At 41.5% G+C, this 19,636-nt stretch overlaps 1 protein-coding gene across 1 annotated transcript in view; it reads left to right on the top strand.

Annotated features, from left to right (window-relative positions):
• LOC138259326 (synaptosomal-associated protein 25-like) overlaps positions 1–19,636 on the top strand; it is a 298,439-nt gene that overhangs the window by 238,184 nt on the left and 40,619 nt on the right. Inside the window, exons 6-7 of the mRNA XM_069206962.1 lie at positions 1,068–1,202; positions 15,797–15,941. Coding sequence (XP_069063063.1) covers positions 1,068–1,202; positions 15,797–15,941 — 280 coding nt within the window. The remainder of the gene's footprint in view (positions 1–1,067; positions 1,203–15,796; positions 15,942–19,636) is intronic.

Raw genomic sequence — 19,636 nt, 5'->3', positions numbered from 1 at the left:
ACAGCCTCTGCAGTACTGTTTATTTTACAAAGGGATCATGTGCTCTAGATTTAGTTTTCAGATTTGAATTATGAATATTATTTTTAAAAGTGTCCTGGAATCCAATTGTACCTTCAGGAATACCCTCACGGATATGTTATGTGAACACTGTTATGTACAGACTCACTTTTCTAACAGGACAGACATGCTATAAAAACCCTCAGATTTTATCAAAGCTCATTGCGACCACAGCGCAGTTAGTGAGTTTTAATAACCCTACTTGAGGACCTGTATGTTACAGACCGGTCCACCGTGTTTTCTTATTTCCTTCAATTCCATTACAGAAATGAAAAGCCAAAACAGCGCTTCTTACCATGGTCCCTGCATTTCCATTGCAAGTCGCTTACGGGAACCGTCAAACTTTCTGTCCCTTCTGTTTAAAGGCCTGTAAAACAGATCAGTGCAACTGTTCTACTGTGGTGTTCAGTCCTAAAACACACTGCACAACAGAGGCATGACCAAAAGTACACATGCTTCATCTCACGGTTAATACAACAGCGCGGCTCTAGTGAATGTCCTCTAAGAAGTAGCTCTCGGTCTTCTCTTCCTCCCTGGGACCATCTGTTCTGGAGACTGTCCAGTTCGGACAGTGGCGTCTGTTCTTAGTTCTTTGCCTTATCCTTTCTGCTTGTTGTCCATTGTCCTTCCCATATGACTGCCTGCCTGGCTGGACTGTGGCCTACGAGTGATTGCAGCAAAATGATGCCTGCATGCCAAGAAGTGGCTGTTTGTTGGGAGTGACTGCATTAAGTGAGTACATGCCAGGAATGCCTGCTTGCCTTCAGTAGCTGCCTATGCATGCGGGGAGTGACTGCATGCTGAAAGTCACAGCATGCTGGAAATGGCTGCATGCTCTACCGTTACTGCATGCTAGCAGAGACTACGTGCTTGGGAGTAAAGTGATTGCTGGACTCGTTCCACGGTGGTTGCCTATTGGGTTCTCTTTGTACCTGCTTGGAGGACTAGAGAGCCTTTGAATGAATGTTGACAACCTTCCATCATGCTGTGTCCATTCCACTCTCTCCAAGGCTTAAGAAAATCAAGTCAAGTGAAGCCTACAAAGCAGTGTGGGGAAAGAGCCAGGATGGGGTGGTCTCTGCGCAGCCCTCAAGAGTCGCGGACGAGAGAGAGCAAATGATGATGAGTGGAGGATACATCCGCAGGTAAACGCAAGCAAGCTAGTGCTCACTATCTAGCCTGCCTCTGTCCAGCAAACTACTATTTTCTGCCTGACCTTCTATATGGCAAACAAGTGTTTTCTGCATTGCCTATCCAGCGAGCTGGTGCTTTTTGTTCATCTTTCTTTTATTCAGCAAACTTTTGCTTCCTGCTTCAAATTATTTCTTGCAAGCTAGCACTTTCTGCCTTCCTTTGTTTTATTCAGCAAGCTATCTCTTTCAGTTGGACTTTTGAGGTGGCAAGCTAGTGTACTCTGCCTGCCCTTCTTGTGCCTGGGAAGCTTGCACTCTCTGCATGACGTTTTACCTTGCAAGCTTTTGCTCTCTGCATGACATTCTATCAAGCAAGCAAATTCTCTTTTTATATTTACCAATAACTTGAAAGTCTTCTGTCTAGGTTGCTCTACAAGTGGTCTCTCCCACACCATCTTCTAACAAGCAAACTTGTGCTTTCTGTGGTTTTCTATCCAGCAGCCAAGTATGCGTTTTCCTTTGTAGCTTACATGCTGATCCCGTTTTTCGTACCATGGTTTCTGTAGTTTGCTATGGCAGTGTGCTCTGCCTTTCATTTTAGTTAAGCAGGGTGCTTCAACTGAAATACTAGGCGGCAAAATAGTATTCTTTCTACAAAGGAATTTAGGAAGGAATTCCTCTGTGTCGGGTGTAAGACTGGCAAATTAGCACTCGCTTAACTATTGTAGCAGAAGTTAGTAAAAGATTAATCGTTGCTTAATCTGTCCAGCAAGCTAATGTTTCTAGCTTTTGTAGCTAGAAAGATAGCCTACTTAACAGTGGCTTTTTCTGCCTGGCAAGCTACTACTCTGGCATTCCCACTTTCTCTCTCTCTCCTTACCAACTGGTTGGAAATCGGTAGCCTGGGCCACAGAACATGGTTCTCCAACACCTGCTGTCACTTTTAACGTCTTGTAAAGGGACCAGGTCTGAGCGTCTCTTCCTTGTGCACTGGTCATGCCTGCTATCCCATGGGGCACCAAACCACCCCCCCCCCCCCCCCACTGAAAGGTGAGTAGTCTGATGTATTCTGGTACAGAAGGAGTTAAACTTAACTCCAACACTTGACGCTCATGCTACAAGTTCTAAGATGCCATTAGTGGCTTTCCATATGAAAGTACCGGTTGCATAAGTAAACAGGGCTGCTGCATCACCTACAATGCATGCGTAAGTTTTATTCCTAGGAGGCATCTTCTCGCAAGGAAGTCATCTGCAGCAGTTTGCTTAATACCTACTTTGGTCTTACCCCTTCTAAGTCAGGAAACAATATCTTCTTGGCGATTCTCGTGCTCTTTAAGTTCTTGTTGTCTTTTTTATTTCGTATCAGCCACCAAATAATTCCTCATTAATCATGTGCCATGACCCAACCAACCTTTGTGTGCAGCGTGCCCCCTGGAAATATTACAGACATACTATTTTCTCTCATGTGAAGATGAGTGCCACCTATTCAAAACAGTTGAGCAGTCCCATGCCACTGAGATTTTCAGATTTCTTAATTTAATCATATTTTATCTGCATCGTTTATGATCAACTTTAGATAAGAAAATACACGAAGGGTTTCAGTCATTGTTTCTTTTATCTTTTACTTTTTACGGTTCAATGGGTTTAGTGAAAAGAAAGGCTGAAGCCAGATAGCATTACAGGTCACTTTAGTAGAAATGCCTTACGCAGTTCCATCAGAGATGTAGTTGCACCCCAAGATAACCATAAAGTGCATAATACCAAAGACATTTTATTGAACAACCTCGGTCAGATGTGAGCCCCATTGCCTAACTCTCACTGCCTCCAGTAAGAAAAGAGTTGGAGTGATAAAGAATTAGTAACAAGAACAACCTTAATTCTGCATCTCTGACATTCCCACCCCAGAGAAATCCCTTAGCTACATGATCAATAGACGGGAAACTTGGAGGCGCCTCGGAAGCCACTCAGTCCCAACTTCTGCATAGCCTCATCACAAACCAGACAGTCAGGTTAGGCTTTTACTGAGTCCACTGGAGGGAACACATAGTTTATTCACCCCTGATCCACTGTCATTCTTGCTGGGAATCTACAGATGTGCTAAAGCCTTGTCCTGCACAGCATGTTTCAATAACATCTGTTTTTTTCTCGACTAGCAGTAAGGAGTACAATAATAAAATCGAGGATCATGTTTCATTGTGCAACAACTCCATATCTTCAGCTGAAGATGTTAATGAGGGGGGAGACTGCATGTTTTGCTGCTTGGTGCCCTGTACATGAAAATGCCCTCTTTAGCCTTCTTCCTCCATTTCATGATCTTCTCCAGTTTCCAAAACCCAGGAACAGAAAATCGCTCTCAGGATATTGACTTTCTGGGAGGCTGGAGGTCCGGGGACTCCAAGGATCCCCCAGGGAGGCCCAGCACAACCGCATTTCAGGCCACATCTTTGACATGGCTTTTTCAGTGGCTCACTGCCCCCTGCTGACAAGTGGTAATAGCCAGGCACCCCAAGAAATCTGTTGTGCTTCTCCAGCATGCTCACAGTTGCTTTGCCCCTCTACAGAGGGAAGTCAGTCCAATAGTGGTGCTGGTACACCACAGCATTGATGACGTGTGACTCCACGTGCAATCCTTTGCACACAATAGATGTCGTGGCACCAGAGCCGTCTCCTCTACTTATCATTCCTGGAGAATGGTTGAGTCAAGCTCTCCGCCACATCTCAGCAGGCTTGAGTAATTAAGCGATAGGTAACCAGGGGGCCACAGGTGCACTCTCTGACAACATAGGTGTCTGTTCTCTGTATTCCAGATAGCGCTTCTTGCTTCCTCCAGTATTCCTCCACTGTGGCAGTCCTCTGATCTTCAGATATAGGAAACTAAGTGAATGATCAGGTGCTCAGCTTGCCACCCTCATAGACTGTGGCCATCTTGGGACACAACTAGCTCCGACCGTCTAATTAATAATCATTATGCAAAGTAACAAAAAGTTAAAATCAGTGAGTGCTAGCAGTTATCGTACAGTGATTCAGAAAGGTGCCCAGAATTTTTATCTGTGCATGGTAATTGCCAATTTGAAGCTACTTTACAAAGATGGGGAAACTAAAATCTTATGTTCTCCTTATCAATGTTGTATTTAGACAATTCCATTATCTTTTCATATTTTGGTTTACTTTTGTGATATTATTGCGTTTTGACCTATGCAAGCTGACAGCACATAGAAGATCAGTGAAACACTGACCTGATGGATCACTTGTTTTCTTCATCACCTCCAGCATAGCCATCAATATGGAAATTTTCTCGAGCATGGTTACTTAATCAGTTGAAGCAGTGCTGCAACAGAGGAGTAGTACATCATCAGTATGTCTTCTAGGCAGTACTTAATTTGTAAATAAAAAGGTGCCGGTGTTCAAAGCCCTCCTCTTAAACACACAGCTGCTACAATTAACTGTGTGAACACGGAATACTGAGGCGGCGGAAACCTGAAGCCATCTCGGGCCACTTTTATTCATTTAAAGCCACTCCCTGCCCCTTCAGCTCACACTTGCAGCTTTCTAATTTCTCCCTTTGTGACGCTTTTTCGTTTTTCCCTTCCTCAGTCTTTCCCATATGCTTGAGGCAGAAGAAGTGCCGGTGCTCAGCACCGGAAACAACAAGCCCAAATTAAGCACTTCTCATGTAGCCACCTCCTTCCTTTACTAGTCCTTCTTTGCCTGCCTGCCTCAATCTTTTCATGCCAACTGTGTTTTAGATAGAGCTGTTCTCAAGATAATGATAACATGATATAATGAGCATATGCGATGATGGAATAATGACAATTAACACCTCGTATTTCCTTATCTAAAGGTAGTCTTAAATGTTGTGGCTGAACTAATTGGCAATAGTAGAAAATGTGAAATTTAGTCACAAGAACAGTGACATTGGAATGCTTTTAACTGATAGAATTTATCCTATATGAGAATAACTTCTGCTTTTTAATGATTTCGAAACCTTCTTTAAGGTCGGTAGAAAGCTTCATATCATTGTGAAGGATGCAGATTTAGTTGCTCTGACACTTGTGCTTAGAAGAACAGCTGAAAAGAAACATGGAGAAAAAACATCTTCAAATATTTAACATTCTACAAATAAAATATTCACAAATATATTGTAACTTCATTGTCCAGCGTAGGTGAGTCTGGTTTGAGTGAAAGTTAATGAACTATGCAACAGAAATTACCTTGCCATCGTTTAACAGAAATAAATGGCTTTCCTTAAGTGCAGTAAGTTCTGAATTTGAAAAAAAGCTTGTTTTTATTTTGAGAGTTTAGACAAGGATGCTCATAAAATTTATTTGTGGCTGTCAGTAACCTAAAAGCTGAAGCTCAACCCAACGAAGGTAGAATTCCTGTTATAGTTCTCAAGTACAGCAAACAAGAAACAGTTCACACCGGGCTTTATGACATAGAGACCAGCCTTACACTGAAAGACCACATTGTCAAAACAAACATAAAGGCAGCCTGTTACCAGCTCTCTATTCTAAAGAAAGTACATTTTTTTTCCAAAAAATGATTTCAGAACTGCTGTTCAAGGCTTCAATCTCTGGTATCTGGATGGCATTAATATCCTGCTGCATGACCTCCCAGGTTCCATACAGGCATCCATTAAACGCAGCATGCTCCGACATGTCTCATCCTGGTCTCATCCAGGAGCTGATGAAATGTGATGACTGTTATCCTGATGTAATTCTCTTGGCTCCGCTTGCCAACCCACACAATCATCATTTACAAAGTCATCATGAGGAGCACCTCTCCTTATCTCCCAGGCAAGCTCACCATCTCTGGTGGCTCTGGGCACTCCCACAGGCAGGACACCATCTGAGAGCAGAACTACAAAGTGTAAAAATGAAAAAACTAGCAGAACATGTTCATCTATGCACCCAGGATCAGTAATAACATCCCACATACACTAGGGATGCCCCAGTGTAGCACCAATTAAATTCAACCCAATGAAGGCAGAATTCCTGTTATAGTTCTCAAGTACAGCAAACAAGAAACAGTTCACACCAGGCTTTATGACATGGAGACCAACCTCACACTGAAAGACCACATTGTCAAAACAAACATAAGGGCGGCCTGTACAAGTTCTCTCTTCTAAAGAAACTCCTTTTTTCCAGAAAGTGATTTCAGAACTGCTGTTCAAACCTTCAAACTCTGGTATCTGGATGGCATTAACATCCTGCTGCATGACCTCGCAGGTTCCATACAGGCATCCCTTAAACACAGTGTGCTACTACATGTCTCATCCTGGTCTCTTCCAGGCCCTGAAGAAATATGATAATTGTTATCCTGATGTAATTCTCTTGTCTCCGCTTGCCAACCCACACCATCTTCATAATTTACAAAGTCATCACGATGAGCACCTCTCCTTATCTCCCAGGCAAGCTCACCATCTCTGGTAGCTCTGGACACGCCCAAGACACCATCGGAGAGCAGAACTGCAAAGTGTACAAATGAAAAAAGTAGCAGGACTTTTTCATCTGTGCACCCAGGATCCGTTATAACATCCCACATACACTAGGGATAACCCTGTGTTGCACCAATTTACTAAAGAGCTGAATATGCATCTCTTTGAAGAACACTACTTCACAAGGCATTAATAGGCCACAAACTAGCTACCTCCTATCACTCATTGACTTTATGCTTGTCTTTGACCCTGTACAGTGCTGACTATCTCTTGGCTATGTTTGCAGTATAGCAATACTATGTACATGCATAAGAAATATGCAATATTTTGTTACTGTTTAGTAACAGTAGACCATAGTCTTATTCATACAAATTGTTTCATTGATGATCTTTGCATTTTTTTAATTTCTAGTTTGCTTTATGCAGCAGCACTACTTAGGTCTTTATTATAATACTATCCTCATTTATTTCATATTTTTATTTGTTCTGCATGACGAGATTCGGGCAGCTGAGTAGTTTTCCATTCTTAAAAGCCTCTTTAAATTGAGAGAGCCCTGGTAACAGTCCTGGGCAAGTTCATCATAAACAAGTGTTTTCAAACCAAAATCTGGTCTGCTGATAGAGCAGTAGTCCCTATGTGCACAGTTGATGCCCAGATACAGAGAATGTGATTGTATGCTGTCCTGATATGGATAGTGAGAGTGTATGCACAGTATAAGCTCAGATGGAAAGTGTGTGGACAGTTTAGATACAAATAGCAGTTCAAGTATATATGAATTGGGGAAGATGTCCATATCTAAAAAAATATGCTCAAGGATGTCATGTTGTGCTATTGGAGCAAAGTGTTAAAGCTCATTGACAAACATTTCTGTTCAGTCTAGGCACTGGGAAAGGGTCACATTTGAATGCACATTCTAGGGGTGGATATACTGTGTTTGTAGGTAAAGGTCACACAGTAGTACTGGGCAGTGCTTCATGCATAGCCCAGACAAGAATAAAGACAATATGAGGTTATATGCATTCCAGGTCCAGGTGGACAGTACAACATGTAGTAGCGGGCCCTGTTTTATTACAGAAGATTTTTTCTGCTTTGCCAAAATGTTTGGTATGTTTATAATTTGGGGTGGTTCTCTTTCAAGAGTATTTATCTGTAAAGTGATTCTTCTCACATCAAGTTGTACTGAGGCTGTCTCCAAATTTGAGCACTCTACATGGGCATGATGAAGTGTAAAGTTTCTGCTTCTGACTGTCATGAGCACCCCTGAAGTAGTACTCAAGGACAGACAAAAAAGCAGGCCAGGCTTAGAAATGTCTTCCCTTTACACAACAAAAAATGCAGTACCAGCCTAAATCCCTAACATCTACCAAATGGAAGTGCTCTGGAACACCTAAGCAAGAGCCCCTTTCTAACAAAGTCTTCAATGAAAGTTTATCTTGCCTCCATCCTCCTGACTTCACTGTCTGGCTTTGCACTCTCCAGCCACAGGAATGCAGGCAATACATTTCCACTGTCTATAGAAGCTGACCTCATCATCATTTTTCCATGCTAAATCAGGGGCATCCTAAATTGATCACACTGGCTTCAGCACTCAGACTCTTATACACCCAGAGTGCCACTGCAAAGCATGTGCTATGCACATAGTGCACACACACTCCTTAAACACAAAGGATGTCAGCTCAAGCGTTTGGGTTTTCAAGTAACAGCCGGACTCTACATATCATGGACTAGTAGTCTACACCAGTGGTTTCCAACCTTTTGAGTTCTGTGGATCCCCAGTTTATCATTACTGGAACCCAGGGACCCCCCCACTTAACCATGATTGGAATCCAGTGATCCTGCACGCCCACCACCTCCCCAAAGCCCCCCGCCTCCTCTCCCCCAAGTCATTGCTGAAAGCCGGGGACCCCCGCCTAAACACTGTTAATGGTTTGAACTGCAAAACAATACACAAAAAATACAGACACAGGCATTCCATCAAACACATTTACAAATGAATCACATTTTATTTAATTTGCAAACAAATAAAATAATAAATAGCAGTTTTAATTTTATCAGGAAGGTTGGAGCTTTTCTAACTTCAATTGAAGCCACATATCGTCCATACTGTTCTCTGTTTGATGCACCTGCAGTGCTCCTACAAATCAATCTGAGGATACTAATTTAATTTGTATCCTCCAACTTCAAATTCCTTGAAATTTAGAGTATGTCTAAACATTTTAATTTGTACATTTAGCCACTTTATTTATGTACACTTTATTAATCTATTAATATTAGTTAATTTTCTAAGCAATCACAGACCTCCTGAGGAGGCTTTGTGGACCCCAAGGTATCCCTGGAGTACAGGTTAGGAACCACCCTCACGAACACAGACAAAAAGGTCTGGTCATCTATATGAGATCATAGAAAACAGCATGCTGCCACCACTGCCTTATGCATTAAACCTAACACAGGAACAGTAATCATCTGCCCATTCTGAGGATATACTTGGTTAGGCCCACCAGGTCAGGGGCCAGGAAGTGTGCCTTGCATTGTCTGGGACAGGGCATAGGCATGCAAGACAGGGTTACTTGCTTGTATACTATGCAGGGGGCGTTCTTGTCCCAGCAGAAATCAATCCTAGTGGTCGAAAGACCATTTACTTTCATCTAGTGCTTAATTATTGTACATGCAAATTATGTTTTCTTTCGACAGTTTTACATCCTCAGATTGCATGCTATCCCCAAAATCCTTCTCCCCATTATATCCTAAAACCCTGTATGAAAATATGACCTTGCTTTGAAGCTTTCAATTGTTCCCTCTTCTTTCTTTTTAATAAGCCCTCCTTACCTACTTCCTTTAAATGCATCCTCTGCCTGAATCTACACAACCCAAAGTTTCACGCCTGTCTCTGTTAATATCCTTTTTTTACATTTCTCTTGTCTACCTTTCATTTCTGATACACCAACCCCGTCTGTGAAACCATATCCGTGCAACCTAACAATACCTAATCTCCTCTAGCCTATACATTTATCCCACCAACTATTTGAAAAAACTCACATAGCCTTCACTGACGATCACACTTAACTCCTATTCGTCTAATCAACCACAAAGCAACTGGAGCAAATGCATGGCTTGGTGTTCTTAGGAGTACAAGACCAATCCCAATAACCAACAATAATCACCTGATTAGCCATCTAACCTTGGGTTTCGGCCACTCGCCTCAAAGCGCTTCAGTGCCTCGTCAGACCTAATGAGCACTATGGAAATCCTAATACAGTACAATACAATAGAAAAAAAGCTTGCTCGTCTGGTGGTAAACTTTGAACATTTTCAAAGTTTGCCAAGGGTAAAAAGTGGGTATTCAGGAAAACTTTGCCGGCGAAAAAAACTATACGTTGCCCTAAAAGGAGAGGAAGGAGATGTTTGGTGATGCAGAGTTATTGGCGTGGTTGGTGCACAAGTAGGGAGCAATCCTGCTTGGGTATTTACAAAACGGTTAAAGTGACAGCTTTTTTTGCAGTGTTTAACGGTCTCGATTGCCTGTGTATGCATTTACAATCAGTTTTGAAGGAGGAAGAGCAAGAACTATGAGTTCTTTCTGTCCTTTCTAATTTCTAGAAATTACACAGTTTCTTCGTTAATTTCTTAATGTTTCTAAAATGTTCTGTTATCTCAATTCTATGTGTTTTTAGTGGCTTCACGTTTGCAGCTACTGCCCCCTCGTGGAGTGATCCGGAACAGTCAGTATATTTTTTTTTAACAGTTTGCAGGTCTCAGGGCTCCACGTTAAATGTAAAAGCTGTTGAGGTGTGCAGCACGATATGCTTCAGTGTTTGCCATGATCACATTTTCCTTGCTTTTAAGGTTGTTCCTAGAATAAGTCATCGTTTTATATTTGCTTCGACATTCTTTGCATAACAGTATTTTTCATCCCTGCGCATTTGTTATTTCGGATGCTAGGAAAGCATGGTTCACGCTTGTTGTTTACCATCGGACTATGTAGGAGTCGTGGACGCTATTCTCGTCGGCCAAAGACCGCCATTTCAGAGCGAACTGCCAACGATGAAGAGCCTAAAGGATGGACCTACTGTATACATTGTATTGAGCAGAGGAGGTGATCCATTCATCCTCCGAGGCTGAGCTACTCGCAGCATTTGTCTCCTCAGTTACACATAAAGCTTGACCAAGTCCCCGATGAATAGACGCCTCAACCTTTCACATTGATGCCCCCGTAACCAAAGTTTAATCATGGCCATTTCTTTGGGACTCAGCAATTTGGCATTGTCCATTTACATTTTTAGATTCAAACTTCGGTGTTTAACAAGTGGCCATTGGGAATAACGAAGCATGGCGACAGTTATTCGGTCTTTAGCCCTGTTTAAGAGTCCGTCAGAATTGAGCATATGCTCTAACTTCCAAGGTGGGGGCAGTTTGTGTTTGAAGGAAATTGTAGGAATTCCTTGTTGGTGTATTCCTTTAAGAAAATCAAGGTAGATCTCTGTTTTCATTAGTCTTTTGCTTTGGGTGCTACATTCTGTCGTGCCTTGTCCACGTGTGCTCTATTTAAATGGTGTGTGCTATATTTCTCTTAGTGTAGGTGATGCTACTGAAGGCCCACCAATTACATTTGTTGGCACTGGATTTAGCACTGAAGATGAGAGAATTGTTAATGACTGGGCCGCAACACAGCACAGCGATAAAGTTAAAAGCCGTGCAGAATGACAGCTCGGCGCTGACCACAACAACATCTGTTTTAAAGTATGAAAATAAACTTTAAGCACTTGCAAAACTTTGTTGGCAGCTATGGGGTCAGTCTCGGATTCCTTTGTGAATTTGGCCTAACCTAAAAACTCATTAGGTCATCCCCTTAAAACGTATTTGCATCAAATATGGAATGTTGCCTTTCCGCGACCATTTTAAATCACTTAATCTCTTTATAACACAAGGAAACCTGCAGCCCCAGTAAAAAAACATGCTTGTGATTTATTTATTACAGTTGAGTTATGACATCTGTACTCACCTGTAATAAGAAAGTTACATAACGGCTCAACTGTGATAAGATATTACATTTGAGTTATGATGTTACTTTGCCCGCTGCCACAGCCAGCAGCAAAGGTGAAAAGCAGGTAACAGAACTTCAGTGCAGCTGCAGAGGAATAGAAACGAAAGCGAGGACTGGTTTTCCCTTTTTGTGATGTTTTTGTAAAATGTACAGCGATCAACAGAAGGGAGTCATTTAAAGCAAAGTAATTTTCCACACGGTTCATTACAGGCAAGGGACAGTCTCCATGTTGCTACTTATTCTACAGCCCATTTTTATTTTATTTACACTAAACTGATTCTAATATTTGCAACACATTTCTTGATGCTGTTTGGTGTGTTTAAATTTGCACTACAGACTCCGCTTTTATTCATCTTTAAGCAGTCTTGGTCTTATGAAGAGGAAAGACCTCAAGGATATAAACAGTTTGTCGGAAGGGTTATTGTCTGACCATGTATTTGGAATAATAACATTATTTAAAAAGAACCCTCAGGGACCTCACATGCCTTATGAACTTGCCACACAGGTGTTTAGTTTTGTTAATTCAAAGGAATTGTAGCAAGATCCTGGGGAGGTGACAAAAATGGCTCACTTGTGGTACGCCGTCATTACCTTGTCTTCTCCTAAAACGCATCTTGTATGAAACATCCATGCTGCACAACCCCTAGGCTGGCTCGTAGGGAAAGACTCCAAATGGGATAATGAATGTGTTTGACGTTACGCAAGGCACCTCAAAAGGGGGAGAGGAAAAAGATCAGAAAGAAGCACTGGCTCAACATCTGAAGATTTATCATATTATACTTAGCCCTTACAGAGAACTGTGGCAAGGAGGGCAGTCCTAACACTTGTATGAAGGAAAGTGGGCAGGATGGACTAAGGAAATGTTATGCTTGGGTTAGATTTACTGTCCATTGACTCCTAATGTCTGTCAAAACTAGCTTGGAAATGTAAGAAGACTGCCACTAGAAGTGTACCCTCTTGCTATTGAGGTGGTATTTGGGAGAGGGTGTCGTTACCTTCGACTTGCATCTCTGCTCTTAGAACTTGGTTCCAGAATTTAGGGAGCAAGTTTCATAATTTGACCTTCGTTTACAAAGGGGCCTGAGGCTGTAAGCGCAGTGCCTTGATAATCCTGTGAGCCCAGCTGCCTTTTTTGGGACCATTACATTGGAAACAAGTAGAGTCTAGAGGAGTACTAGCACAGGGTTACCTCTGATAGTGAGTCTACAAACTCCAGTCACCTGGAGGGATGCACAAACATCCTCCAGTTGTCGGTAATCCTTCTGAAGAAGACAGAAGTCATGCGATTGGTCTGGATGTAATGAGTGAACAGCACATCTAGCGAACTAATAACACCGATAAAGTCCCAGTGACTTGTTCGCTGCTGAGATGCTTTCTGTCGTCAAAGGATTCAACTTTTAGGAGTATTTGCCATTGAGCCAGTATTTCACCTACAAAATCCATACCAATGGAGAGACAAAAAAGAATCATTGGGACTCGGGAACCTGTGTATGCATCCTTGAACCTGAAGCTTCCTAAATCTCTACATCCTGTAAGCAGCACTTCTCTGAGCATCCATAGCCCCAAGACTAATAGAGCCCTTTTCAGTATTTCAGCTTGAAAAGTAGTGCTCTCCCCACTACCATAGCTGATACACAAGTGACTCTTCATCCTTGTAACCAGTTAACTGGTACTGCCTTCTTGCTTTTCGTACATGCTTTGACTTAAGTTCGGCTCCATGGCCAGGAAGCCTGTACTCTATTCACCTCACTTTTCAGTCCAATTCACTGCAAGCTAGAAGTACCTTTAACCCATTTCCTCTAAGCAAGTGTTTTCTTGTTTACTTTAAAAGCAGCAATCCTATTCAGCGGTCTTTTCCTTCATAACCATAAAATTGCCATCTCTTTCTCACCAAATTATGCAGTAAGGGAGCTCTTTAACGCTTCCACCCATTCTTTGTCACATTCTGTATTGTCAGCTGGTACACTGTCTTTTTTGCTGGTCATAAATTCTCCTTTATCTCGGACCACCACAGTTCTTTTCAGACATTTCATCCATTCTATTGCCTGCTGGAACACTTCAGACACAACTGCCTTATGTTCCGTAATGTTGCTACAGGAGAACGTTGGAGCGCTGTGTGAGGGTAGGTGACACTTCTAGTGTAAAAGGTTCATTGTTTGACTGGGAAGGTGGAATATCTACTGGTTGGAGCTTCCATTGCCTTGCAGTCTTATGTTTCCTGTACTCCCCCTTGCTCATCGTGTAAGTCTGAACCAGTCCACTGTACCTCTCCTGTGCTGTAGGCGTGCCATTTTTAATTGCTTCGGCTACGTGGGACACAAGTTGGTGCTTTGTCACATACAGCAGTCTCGTGTGACACGGGTGGCCTGCAACAACAGGGAGACGGGTTAGTAATTATGAAGCTGAAGCAGTGGCTCCCTCTTCCACCTGCCAAGGTTTGAGAAAGCATGCCTTGTACGCTTTTGTAGTGTCTTTGAGTTGTTTTAACCCCTCTTTGCTAATCCACGGACAAGCGGATGTGCGCTTGCTGGTTTTTTCGTGCAGTGGAGTTGATAATGCAATCTGCACTGATGTGGCTTGTTTTGTACCCTTGATTGTGACCCGCATACCACCTATACAAAGTACTTCTGAGTGTCCCCTATATAATACCTCTTGTTCAGTGTACCTTGACCTGCTTTTGCACATTTTGTGCCCAGCTAGCTCACTGTCCTTTCCATATGCAAATGTATCCTTCAGCTTCTCTTGCAGTGTGACTCCCTCTTACTCGTTTTGGTTATTGTATCGAAGAGAGTGACATGCTCTTACATGTCTTGTGCAACGTGACATGGTCTTACACGTCCCATGCAGGATTATAAGGAGTGTGTTTTGTAGAAATACTCTACCATTCTATGTGAACGAGTGTCCCACCCACTGTTCTTCTGCACAGTCCTTTGCACTTTTACATGCATAGGCCTATCTCAAACTTTGTTCTTGTAGACAGCCTCTCTTTTTTTCTGTCTACACGTGTCTTTTTTGCATCCTTTTCCTTGGAGCGGGTCTCTGTCATGCTTTCACACTTACATTTGTAGTCAGAGCTGCTCTATATTCTGGATAGGTCTACCTTGCCTTCCGCACAATGTCCATCCGCTGCTCTTGTAGATAGAGCATCTCTCTTTTGTGTGTACAGAGGAGTCTGCTCTGCTGGCTACACAGGACTGCTCCCTGTTGTGCATAGTTGGGGTTTCTCTCCAGTCCATGCACATAGTGTTGCTCTCTTTCCTGTGTATACAAGGTCAATTCTCCTGTCCTCCCATGCCAATCTGTTTCCAATTACATGCACAGAGGTGTCTCATATCTTTATGGAACATGACAGCTCCATACTTTGGGAACCAGTGCCTATTGTCAGATTCGGCTGCCTCATTCTGAGGGCCAGTAGCATCTGTGGAATGCTTGCATGACGAACCAACACAGGACACCCTTCTAACTATGAAACACATGTCTATTATAACTAGCTTGCCGTTCTTCGTTCCACATGAATCCATATTGGTCCCAGAAAACTGCATAAGAAAATCACTTTTCCTTACATAGCCAGTGCAGGTTTGACATTTTATAAGTGTCCCCTTAGCTTTTTACTTTGGATGATTTATTGCAAATCTATGCATATCAAGAGTATAACTTGATAATTGATATTAACATTTTACTCTGACATTTACATTGAGACTGCTTTTTATTTTTTATGTGAATGCTAATCTAGCCCATACCATTCTCCAGGTTTTAAGTTGGCTTTCCTAAACCTTTTTTAAGTAGTTACCCTCAAAATATCAATAAAGTACAAATTAGGTTTCCTTTGTTGGCAAAAGGGAGTATCTGCATAAATCACATTTTGTGGGAAATTTTCTATTCACCCATAAACAGTGGGGGCCCTCTTTTTAGTACAAGCAGAAACTTCTTTCTGTGTAAGCACCACTTTGTTGAAAATGTTCCGAGTAGGACTTTTCTACTTTTTTTGTGAGTCACAACGATAGGTTTGCAAAAGTAGGAACAAGGGAAAGACTACCTCAGTGCTTTTTGTTGGAGCGGTCCCTAATGGTTTTGTTTTCTCATTTCCTGGCTTGTGAGGCTAATAGCGGAGTGTGTGACTGGTTTCAGAGTGACCAATGATGCCAGAGAAGATGAGATGGAGGAGAACCTGAATCAGGTGGGAAGCATCCTCGGCAACCTAAAGAACATGGCCCTTGATGTAGGCAATGAGATCGATATCCAGAACAAGCAGATGGACAAGATCATGGAGAAGGTGAGTGAGATGATAAACAAATCATACCATATGTGAATTCACTAGCATGTGCCGAAGGAAGTTTTGCAGTGGTGAAATAAAGTCACAAAAATGCTTTTTTGATAATACAGTAAGATATTCACCTCAAGCTGCTCTCATATTCCGCTTCACAGTCCAGCTGCCACAACAGGAGCCTCCTCACTGTAGGTGTATTACCAGAACCCACCAACAATAAGACAGCCTCTTGCACAGCACAAGAAGTGCATCACAACACATATCCCTTCCACTGTTTGAGAAGAAAGCCCTAGTACTTAATACCAAAAAACCTGTTGTTTTGGTATCTCTCTTGTTTTCACCATCACAATTCAGATCTTTGCTCTGTATGTTCTATTAAACCAGGTCTAGTATTTCCTCCTACCTGTTTTACTAGCCTTTGACTGTTTCAATTAAATTGATTATCCAGTGTTAAATAGTTCTTACATTATCTTGTGTATGAGTCTTGCAGCTAGGAACATTGATTTTCACGTCTATCCCCAAGTGGGATTACACACTTATCTCTACAATGAATAAAAAGACACCTTTTTCACTCCCATGCTCTGGATTTAGCACTCTGTACCTCTGCTGCTTATGTTGCACTCTTTTATGCAATGCACCCACATCTATTCTTATTTTCTCCTTTTTACTCTTCCAAGCAGGACCTATATTGGTTTCCTCATCAGTGCAGGAGGGTAGGGGTTTTGGAGGGGGGCACCCCGTTAGGACTGGTCCTCAAACAAAACATCACTTCAGTGACTGTCTTCTATAGCAGCTCACTGATAGAACTAATTTTTTTTTACTGCTAACAAATTGGACAGAATGCAGACATGGAAAATAATCTTTTGTTTATTCATCTGCAGTGTTGCAGAGAGCCCGGTATACTTCAGACTTGCAACTCTCCCGAATCAATCATGCACATGTTTATATATATGTTCAGGAAACCATTTGTTATAATTGAAACAGATGAGTCGGGAAACAAAAATATTACAGTGGGTGTAAACATCATTAAGAGGATGTGGCTTTACATGTTCTTCACAAATTTACCACTTTTCAACTTCTTAATTTTAGACGTCTCGTCTTTCCCTCATTAGTTTAAAATATAAATCAGAAAAGGCTTATTCAGAGACTTTCCAGGGTTAACATTCACAACTCAGCTGAATGTTTTGGAGACTTCAGCTGTCACCTCCTGTATAAAGTAGCAAGCCTTGAGCTATTACAAGACAGGAAAGAATAACACTATTCAGCTGTTTCTGAGTGTCAGGAACATTTGGCAGGTAGCAGTATGTGAACAGATAAGCATTTCTCAGAAGTAGAGCAACACCTAGACGGATCAACTAATAAACAGGAATAAATGAAACTTGGCTGGTATAGAATAAATGAATACTGTAGCAAACAGAAGTTTCACTTTCTCAATCCTTCCTTTTGAACTAACATTCTATTATTTACTCAACTTTTATCTTCATTTATGTTTTAAATCATATATATGTCATCACAATTGTTAACTTGATGCATAGCCTTTCGTCTTGCCATCAATCATCACCTTAGTATTTTGAGGACAACGTATAACCATACAAGCTAACAAACAGCCCTGTAACAAATTCACTAACAGAAAAACCCCAACTGTTAGGCCAAGTATTATTAGTGCCCATTTAAGCACTGTCAACCATGACCCCCATGAACCAAACAAGTCCTATTTTTTCCTAGATTGTTGTTTCTATTAGGGCATGAGCTTCTTGCCCTATGTGATGCAAATTTTCTATAGCCTTGTAGACATTAGGGACCGCAGCTATTTCTACTATTGCCTTAACTATTCCCGCTGATGTTTCATTTATGTTGCCTCCCACAATCTGCCCATTCTCCTGATCTCCATAGAATTGGGAGATACCCCTGCCCCTGGTATAAAAAGACACATTGCCATGTCAGAAACTCCTTCTCCTGCTAAATCTTCATGTTGTAATACTCTTTTTCACCTCACTTGTTTAAAAACCACCATCTGATTCTTCATGCTGTTTCTTCATGCTGTTTCTACTATGATGTCTGACACAGGGAAATACAATTCCAAGGTAGCAAGTACCTGCCCAGTTACCAGGTTGCCAGATGTAGGCTTTCACTCCACATATCCAATAGATTCCATCTCCTGCACATAAAGATATGCTAGGCCCTGAACTATATGTAAATACAAATGTAGTATTATATACACTGTCCCCCACTTTGACAGACTTTTGTAATGTTTGTGACCAATTGCCATGTATACATAATTTTCCTGGAGTGTTAGCTGATAACATAAGATATTGAATAATTGTGTCTTCTATTTATGAGTTATTCAGCCTCATAAGGAAATCTCTAGAACTCCAAGACATGGTAGTAAAATTTATCAAATCTCTATATGGTGAACCCTCCCCTGTATTTTCAACTTGCCTCTGTAAATAATTACTACAACCAGGTGTAAGTACCTTTTCTTGACATAGGTTTTCTGAGTGAGTTTATTTGCTTCTTGGAACCCAAGTAATAACCATTATATGAATAATAAAACATGAATCGTCATATAACAAAGATGTAAGAAAGGCATTATCTTTCTACTGTTGCTGAGATTTCCAAACATATCAAACAGTCTGAAGCATTCTTTTCCCTTTGATAAGCATTCACAGTCTCTGTAGCAACATTGTCTTTATATTCCTCGTGGTGATGATAATGGACATCTTGTAATACAGGGGATGACATAGGCAACATAACCGGCATGATTATGTCATAGATGATTATGGCTCAATTAATTAACCCCTTTGCTGCCAGGCCTTTTTTGGGCTATTTGGGGCAGTTCACGCTTAGACCCTCATAACGTTTTGTCCACATAAGCTACCCACGCCAAATTTGTGTCCTTTTTTTTCAGCATCCTAGGGATTCTAGAGGTACCCAGAGTTTGTGAGCTCCCCTGGAGGAGACCAAGAAATTAGCCAAAATACAGCGTAAATGTCCTCTTTTTTTTCAAAAATATTGGAAAAAAGGGCTGCCGAAGAAGGCTTGTGGTTTTTTCCCTTAAAATGGCATCAACAAAGGGTTTGTGTTGCTAAAGTCACCATCTTCCCAGCTTTCAGGAACAGGCAGACTTGAATCAGAAAAATATTTTTCAACACAATTTTGCCATTTTACTGGGACATTCCCCATTTTTACTATTTTTTGTGCTTTTAGCCTCCTTCCGGTTAGTGACAGAAATGGGTGTCAAACCAATACCGGATCCCGGAAAGCAAATTTTTTCTGTAAAGTAGACAAAATTCTGAATTCACCAAGGGGTCATTGGTGTAGATCCTACAAGGTTTTCTTACAGAAAATAACAGCTGAAATAAAATACAAAATTGAGGTGAAAAAACAGCAATTTTTCTCCACGTTTTACTCTAACTTTTTCCTGCGTTGTCAGATTTTTTAAAGCAACATACCGTTACGTCTGCTGGACTCTTCTAGTTGCGGGGAAATACAGGGCTTGTAGGTTCATCAAGAACCATAGGTACCCAGAGCCAGTAAATGAGCTGCACCTTGCAATGGGTTTTCATTGTATACTGAGTATACAGCAATTCATTTGGTGAAATATAAAGACTGAAAACTAGGTATCAAGGAAACCTTTGTATTTCCAAAATGGGCACAAGATAAGGTGTTGAGAAGCAATTCTGGGGTGCCCATACTAGCAT

This window comes from Pleurodeles waltl, chromosome 9 (genome assembly GCF_031143425.1).
Source record: "Pleurodeles waltl isolate 20211129_DDA chromosome 9, aPleWal1.hap1.20221129, whole genome shotgun sequence".
Lineage (NCBI taxonomy): Eukaryota > Metazoa > Chordata > Amphibia > Caudata > Salamandridae > Pleurodeles > Pleurodeles waltl.
The sequence above is the reverse complement of the archived record's forward strand: the minus strand, read 5'-3'. Positions and strand labels throughout refer to the sequence as shown.